This window comes from Chaetura pelagica, unplaced genomic scaffold (assembly GCF_000747805.2).
Source record: "Chaetura pelagica isolate M959 unplaced genomic scaffold, ChaPel_1.0 scaffold222, whole genome shotgun sequence".
Classification (NCBI taxonomy): domain Eukaryota; kingdom Metazoa; phylum Chordata; class Aves; order Apodiformes; family Apodidae; genus Chaetura; species Chaetura pelagica.
Genome location: NW_009952711.1, coordinates 8294617 through 8302279, shown reverse-complemented (window position 1 = coordinate 8302279; position 7663 = coordinate 8294617). Strand labels below are relative to the sequence as shown.

Genomic DNA, 7663 nt, shown 5'->3' with positions numbered 1-7663 from the left:
CCCCCACCCCGGCGGCTCCCTGTGGCTGCTGCCTGTGGCTGCCGGCAGAGCCCTCAGCACCGCGGCAGGGGCAGGGGCAGGGGCAGGGGCAGGGGCAGGACCGGAGCGCCGCGCAGAGCGGGGACGGCGCGGGGGAGCCGGGCACGACCTACGGCCTGCGGGTGAGTGCTGATCCCGGGGCTTCCCTTCTCTGACAGAGCAAACCACTCAGGGTGGCCTCTGTATTCCTATTCCCACTCCTGGAGCCAGTGCCCAAATCATTGGCTTCTCCCTTGTTTCCTGTCTCCTGATGCATGTAGGGCCATGATGTCAAACTGAGGCAGTTGAAAGGACCAGAGCCACTCCCAGAGGTAACACAACATCCATCTCCAAAAGACTGGCTTTAGACTCCCTAAGGAATGCAGCTGAGCTGCGATTCAAACAGGGTTTGCTCTGGCCTGAAATGCATGTTGGAGGGAGGAAGTGAGGCCCATGAAAAGGGCTCTCCAGCCCTCGCAGAGCAGCTCCCAGGCTCTAGGTTCATGCTGGCCAATGCTGCTGATTTATTTGTCATGGAGAGTGTGGGATGGCTACTGGGACCTCTGCTGCTGCATGCAGCACCTCTTGCCCACACCTCCTGCCCTGGGAGGTGAGTGGGCAGGATGCAAAAGCCACCTTCCTCCTGTGATGCTATAGGGCTCTGTCTGATATTCTTGGCAATGATGGAGGGAACCAAAGAAGACAACAGGGGAATGGCAGAGAAAGTGGTCTAAACCTCCTTCAGAAATGTTAATGTAGTGGCTGGGCTGGTCAAGGGCTCCTGTGCCACAGGCCTTCGTGCCTGTTCCTGACGTGCAAGGTGGAGTGCAGGAGCAAGCTGTACCAAGGGTTATTAACTAGCACCTATTCCTCCTGGTGGGCTGCAGACAGGATGCTAAGAGAGACAGTGTGCATGTAAGCTTGGTTTGGTGCACAGGAGGTATCAACATTTGCCAGAAGATGTAAAAAAGCCACAAGCTATGAGAAAGTTTTGTCTCCCATGTGGTGCTTTGTAAGCAGGAAAGTCTAAGGAAAGGTGCAAGGCCCAGAAAAATCAATCAGTCCCTTTTGAAACATGGTAGGAGGGCAGAGGGGAGAACAGCAGCATGGAGAAATAGCTGTGTCCACCTTTCCTAAGAAGGACCGAGATGCCTGCCTGGCTTCCAGCAGCAGTGGCATGGCTGGTTTGCTGGGATGTTGGCTGGAAGGTGACAGTGTCCCAGCACAGCTGTGAGTGTCCCATCTGCTGCTGTGAGCAGAGCCACAGGAGCCCCAGGATGTTCACCCGAGGGGTGTAGCAGGTGAGGGGAAAGGATGCGCGATTTCATCACGCTGATAGGTGTCCTGTAATGCTTTTCTTTACATTCTAGTGCTAACATGAGCAGTTGATCAACATCAACAAGCTGCTAAAATAGATTAGTAAGCATGTGCAGGGTGTGACAGTGCCAGGGCTCCAGGTGCCCAGCTCTTGGCCAGCCCAGTAGGAAGGCGGGTGCTGGTGGAGGGCTTCCTGCTTCCCAGCGCCCACCCTGCAGGACCAGCCTCCCTTGTCTGCTGCAGTCTGAGCAGCCCCTGATGCAGCAGAGCTCGTGATTGAGGTATCTGTAGAGATTCAAATACTGGAATGCTAATGCTGGAGGCACACTTAAAGAATTCTGTTTCTGGCACAAGGCAGAGACGATGAAGCGTGGGGGGAACTTCCCCAGGTTTCTGTTGTGGCCCAGGGCTGACAGCAGAGACACTGAGGTGTCACTTGCTGGGGAGCACATGAGCAAGAAAGGCAGAAGGAAGAGTAAAAGAAGAGAAGGACTTGACAGGAAGGTGATGTGAAGCAGGGAAGGGCTTGTCTTCTCATGCTGCTCCCCAGGTTGTATTTCCAGTATAGTTTTCTACTGGTCTTCCTGGAAGTCAACTGATTGACTGGGGAATCTCTCTGCTAGATGCTAGTAGGAGCCTCCCAATACGTTGGGAAATGTTTCTGTGCATCTTCTCTGGATCATCCCACTACTGTTGCTCCCACAGCTGTGGACTTGCAGGAAGCAGCCCCAAGAGAGCTGCAAGAGCATTGCTGATGTGCATCAAAACATGTCCTCGCCAAACTCTTGGTTTTTTTTTTTCAACCAGCCCCTTTATAATAAGCAGCCTGGGGGTTTTCGGGGCTTCAGCTGCTCATGGCATTCTATAGCACTGGCCCCAGCCTGGTAAAAGGCTGCTGTGTGTTGCAGGATGAGCAGCCAAGCTGACTGGCTCAATGGCAGCATCGTGTCAGCTGCCAGGGATGCAGTGCTACTCCCAAAGGAGCTGTGGTGGTCTCTGCTTTCCAGTGGACACCATGGCTTTTCAACCCCAAAGCCCCCAGAGGCAGTGTGTAAGGAAGGGCTGAGAAACCTTCCCCACCAAAACTAGTGATCTGCATTGCTCCTTCCTTGCATCCCTGGCTGACTCCCGGTGTTGTCTGTGGAGGGAGGCCAGTGCTTTACTTCCCACCAGGGTGAAAGCAAGGAGATCTCAGATCAGGTGCTGCAACACAGGGAAGCATGTCCCTGAGCCCAGCAGCTAGCCACAGGGAGGTGGCACTTCAGCTGTTACAAGCAAAAGTAATTTTTCTTTAACATAAAGGGCAAAAGTCTGTCTCCTTGTATCTCCAATGCAATCATCCTGTCATGTGCCAGTGGCTGTTGCTTGCTTCTGCCCTGTCTCCCTTCCTGCCAGATCCCTTCCCAACTATAAGTGAGATATTAAAGGATATCTAAGTGAAACTCTCCTGTTGCTCTGCAGCCCCTGCCCTGCACCTCAGAGCTGCAACCTCTCTGCAGGCAGTACCTGCCCTGGGCAGCCTTTGCCCTCAAGGAAGGAGGGTGGTGGGAAGCTCAGAAAAGGTTTTCCCCCTGCTTCAAAAGCACCTTGTTAAAGCAGTGCTGGGAAGAGAAATGCTTCCATGGGAGTCAGCTCCCTGCCATACTCATGCACACAGAGCATGGCTGCTCGTGGCAGGTTCCTGCCCAGGGGCCTGTGTTATGTTTTTAGGGAATTTGAATGTAGTCTCACATATGTTTGGACAGAGGCTGTTTAGCAGCAGCATGTTTCCTGACTGCCTCTGTGAGCAAATCCTGTCCCTTTGATTCTTTGTTACACGGCCCCAGGGTCTGTAGGAGCTGCCCTTGGCATTCTGCATGAATGGATGCCTGTTAACTAATAGGTAAAATTGGAAGGCTGCAGCTGTGTTGTTTAATTAGGAGCTCCATGCCCTGCTCCCTGTATCATTCCTGTGGGTGAATCACTGTCTGTCATTCAAGCCGGAGCTGGAGCCACTAACTGTGTTATGGCAGGGAATGAAATGAGACATGGGTCTGGATTAGAGGGTGCCTGAAAAGCTTATTCACACAGGCCCTGCCTTGCATCTTCACATCTCCTCCTACACAGTCTCCCATCCTGTTTTCAGTCACTCTCTATCATCTCTTCTAAATAGAAGTGAAAAGATGTGTGTATCTTCAGTAACCTGCCTTCTCTCCTCCCCCACACCCCAGCCATGCCAGCAGTGTGGGGAGCAGCAGCCAGCCCCAGATCACCCTCTGGATTCAAGCAGGGAGGGATGAAGCTCCCCCTGTGCCCACGCTCTCTCCCCAGCCCTTTGCAGGGAAACAGGGACAGCTCCATGCCTGGTGCCATTAGAGGAGCCCTTCCCTTTCCAGCAGGGGCCAGTGCATCACTCACTCCTCTTCCTCCCAAGAGCTTTCACTTGTCCTAGCAAGAGCTTTCCATCCTGCTACTGACAGATCAGTGGGTTCAGCATCTGCCTTCATTGGTGATGTCAAGTCTTCAGTGCTCAGCTTGTTTCAGTGTTGGTATTTTATTCTTTGTAGGCAGCTGAATTCTGCAATTGTGTCTGTGCTTGTTGCCCTGGGCTGGGTACAGCAGCCTCACACCTATGTGCAGCTTCCTCTGGCTTCCTTTCAGCACCTCAGTGAAACTGAGCCCTGCTCCTCACTGTAGGGCTTTGGAAGAAAAACCCCTTTCTTTGGACACCTCCTCTGGACCCTCAACACCTCTGTCACCATGTTACAGAAACACCCAGCTTGGGCTGGGGCAAGGGCTGTGCACTCCTGGGGCTTCCTCTCCCACAGCTGCTGCCCTGCCAGTGCTTCAGCTTAACCCACCCAGCAGGAGGAAAGCAGGAAGCTGGCCTCAATACTGTATCCCTGGATGAGCCCACTAGTTTGGGGTATACAGGATGGGGAGCAGGGGCACCACCTGAACTGGAGTCCAGGTGCAGGAGAAGTCTCCAAGACAGATGTTGCCCTTGTCTCCTGCCTTCCTTTCCCTTTGTCTTGTACAGCAATTGTCTTGCTTGTCAGACTCAGCTAGGGAGGGGTTAATCTATCATTGTTTATTTGTTAATTATTTTTTTCTTCCTTGGAGAGTGTATTTTGTTTTCTTGAATAGACTTCTGGTATCCCATTGTCCTTTTATGTGCTCCATGGGCTTCTCCCCAGCTCTGTGACTCTGATTTCCCCTGCCCCAGTCCCATGGCATCCCTCTGCTGGTTCTCTGTACCCTCCTACTGAGATGTGAAGGTTCAGCCATTACTGACTGTGCTGGTTTAGACAACCAACAGCAGCTAAAATAAACGAGAGATGCAGTGAGGTGCCATGGTAATGTACTTCCCTACTCAGGCTTTTAAAGAAAGAAAAAAAAAAAAGTCTTTTGTGAATCATTGATAAGTTCAGCTTCACTCAGGGTCACTTATGCAAAAAACTAGTATTGATTTTTCATCTTTCCTTGGAGTAGCTTCTCACGCATCTGTTCAGGATGCAATGGGGACTCATCAGCCTATGACTCACCTACTCATTTAAATCTTTCTTTCCTCAAGGATGGAGGTGCAGCCAGCTAGCTCACAGGATGCTCGACCTGATGCTGTAGGATTAGAGGTCTCCACTGTTCTACAAGCTCAGGCTCTAGACATATTTTCCACATTTGCTTTGTTCCTGTTAAGCAGGAGTATCTTTAACAAGTAAGGTAGCTCTCAGAGTCTTTTACAAAGTCATTAAATGTTCATTAGGGAAGCAGTTCTGCTAACCCTTCAGATTCTTATTGATGTCCTTCCAGGGCTCTGACCTAATTCTGGAGTTCTCCCAAGGGTTACTTTGCTATTTGGAATGAAACCAAAATAGGGATAATACAATTGTTGTGGAATCCCTGCTTGACTGCACACATGCATTCTCTTTTTAACACACTCATTCATTTCTGAAAGACTCCAAAGCTGAAACAGATACCTAAATCCAACCCCTTCTGAATGGCCCAGGAGAAAAATTGATTCACGGTCGAAGTGAAGCAGAGGAGGTAAATAAGGTCCCTTTCTCTGGGCAGAACATGCTTCCTCTGGCCATTCAGAACAAGAGGATGGTGCATATGTGTCCTGCCGGGATTTCCAGGCTGCCTCCTGTATCCCAGAGGCTTTGACTGTCTGCAGGAGAGGTCTGTGAAGACAGGCTGTCACTGCAGCCCACAGGCACTGCCTGAGCACTGCAGGATGCTCCCCAAAGCCCTTTTTCCTCTAACAGAATTCATTATGGAAAGGGGTGGTGGGGTGGAAACTGAGAGACCCAGCCCTATGCCAGCCTGGTGAAATGGAGACGTCAGCATTTCAGCAGCAGAGAAATTATTATCAACAGAAGGAGTTAGTAACATATGTTTTGGGAGAGTTAAACTCAGTGGACAGACTTAGACTAGTGCACCTCATTGAGATGAAAATGTTCCATAGGTTTGTACATAACATCAGGGGAGTCTATGGCCTAACATGCCATCACAAGCTTGATGTTTCTGAAAATCAGTCCTATGCAAATCTCAAACAAGTATAGAAAAAGCCCCCAGCTCTGCCCCATGCAACTGAAGTGTGGGAGGCAGCCTCTAATTTAAAGCAGGTCAGTTTATAGTGCAGGCTCATAAGAGCTGTTGCTATGAGCTGGAATTGCAACTCTACCTGCTTCATCTTCTGCAGAGGTTATTTATCATCAGCTGTGCAGCAGAACAGACCCAGTGGTTTTCCTCATGCCTGGTAGTGCCTCCCACTGCTCTGAAGGGACACTCAGCTTGTCTGCACGGGTGCTCTGAGGGCATCAGTCCTGCAGGGCTTCCAGAGCCCCTCTGCTCCAGGGGAATTTCCCTCCAACATTCATGTATTCCTCCCAACTCAGTGCCACAAGCCAATCAGTGAGAATGAGCAGAACTGGAGAAAAAAAGGATTTATTGGATTTCGTGTCTCCAGAGTGCTTTACCTTTTTTTTTTTTTTTTTTGTGCTATGTTGTTAAAGCCATGGGTATCTTTATTGCTCTTCTCTACACTTTTCAGTAAAACAAGCTCTATTTAGGAAGCAGCTTTAGGATGGCTGATTTGATTTTCCCTTTAGACTTTGGTTCTGTATATACTTAAAAGACTGAAATCACATTTGCTTCCTTCTGTGATCCTCCTCTTACCTGCTTGCTAGATATTAACATACTCCTCCTTTTCCTCTGTTTTCCCTAGTACATGGGCTGTATTGAAGTGCTGCAGTCAATGAGGTCCCTGGACTTTGGCACACGAACACAAGTCACCAGGTAGGTGGTATTAAACTGAAATTCAGCACAAGAATGAAAAGCCTGAGTGCTAATAGCTGTATAAAGCCAGGGGTGAGTGCCAGGCTCTGACACAATTTTGAATAGAAGCTTGCATGTTTTGTGGTTTGTTTTTTTGTTGTTGTTGTTGTGTTTTGTTTTTTTTTCCCCAAGCAATTATTTGAATTATTTGATCATTACAACAGCCTATTTGCATTGGAAAATTAATTGTTTCAACCACAGACCTTATTTCTTTCCCAGTTCTTATTCTGGATGCAGAGGGCCTCCCCCTGCAGTAGCAGCAGGACACAGACATCCCTGGCTGGTGGGGTCTGGCAGCAGCCAGGCCACGGGTGCCCACACAGCTCACCCCAGGTGCAGGGGGGATCTCCTGCTGCTGTGGCTGTGGGAGGCCACAGGCTCGCCTGGATGCTCACAGGCCCCTCTGCCCTGCTGCTGCACACCTGATGCAGAAAGTGCCATGGGTCTCCCAGTCTAGAAAGGTCACCTAATGAATTTTTATCAGGTGGGTGACATCACTTGGCCCCATCTGCACCAAAGCCAGGCTCAGCTGTAAGCAGAGTTGCATGTTGAAATACAGCCATTTCCATCTGTGCTCCAGACCTAAGTGTCCAGGCTGAACATCAGAAAAACACTAATATTTCAGTCTCAAATACAACTGAATGTGGCTTAAACTTGAAATATTCTTTTGTCTTTTGAAAAGTTTGCAGCTTCTGTTGTAGATTGCTGCTCTTCACTGGGTGCAGATGATTAGTTTGTGCGCCTGTGGGGCTGCTGGTCTGTCAGGAACAGAAAAGCCCAGTTTTATTTTTACCTTTATTCTTATAGGGCTGTCAGTGCAGGTGTGTTTGAGTTTTCAAAATACCCTCTTTAAAGCTCTGAGCACTTGGTGCTGCAGGATGCACTCATGGTCCAGCAGCCAGGGCTAGTGCTCTGCTGGGCAGCCCCAGCAGCCACCTGGCATCCCAGCACCTCCAAAGGCTTTTTGGAGGGGTGGGTGGATGCAGAGTATTTTGGCCCAGCCTTAGACGTG

The 7663-nt window shown here is 50.0% G+C and overlaps 1 protein-coding gene across 1 annotated transcript in view; it reads left to right on the top strand.

Annotated features, from left to right (window-relative positions):
• The window catches only part of SHC4 (SHC (Src homology 2 domain containing) family, member 4), a 28472-nt gene that overhangs the window by 686 nt on the left and 20123 nt on the right, over positions 1-7663 (top strand). The window contains exons 2-3 of the mRNA XM_009994551.1: positions 75-161; positions 6542-6612. Coding sequence (XP_009992853.1) covers positions 75-161; positions 6542-6612 — 158 coding nt within the window. The remainder of the gene's footprint in view (positions 1-74; positions 162-6541; positions 6613-7663) is intronic.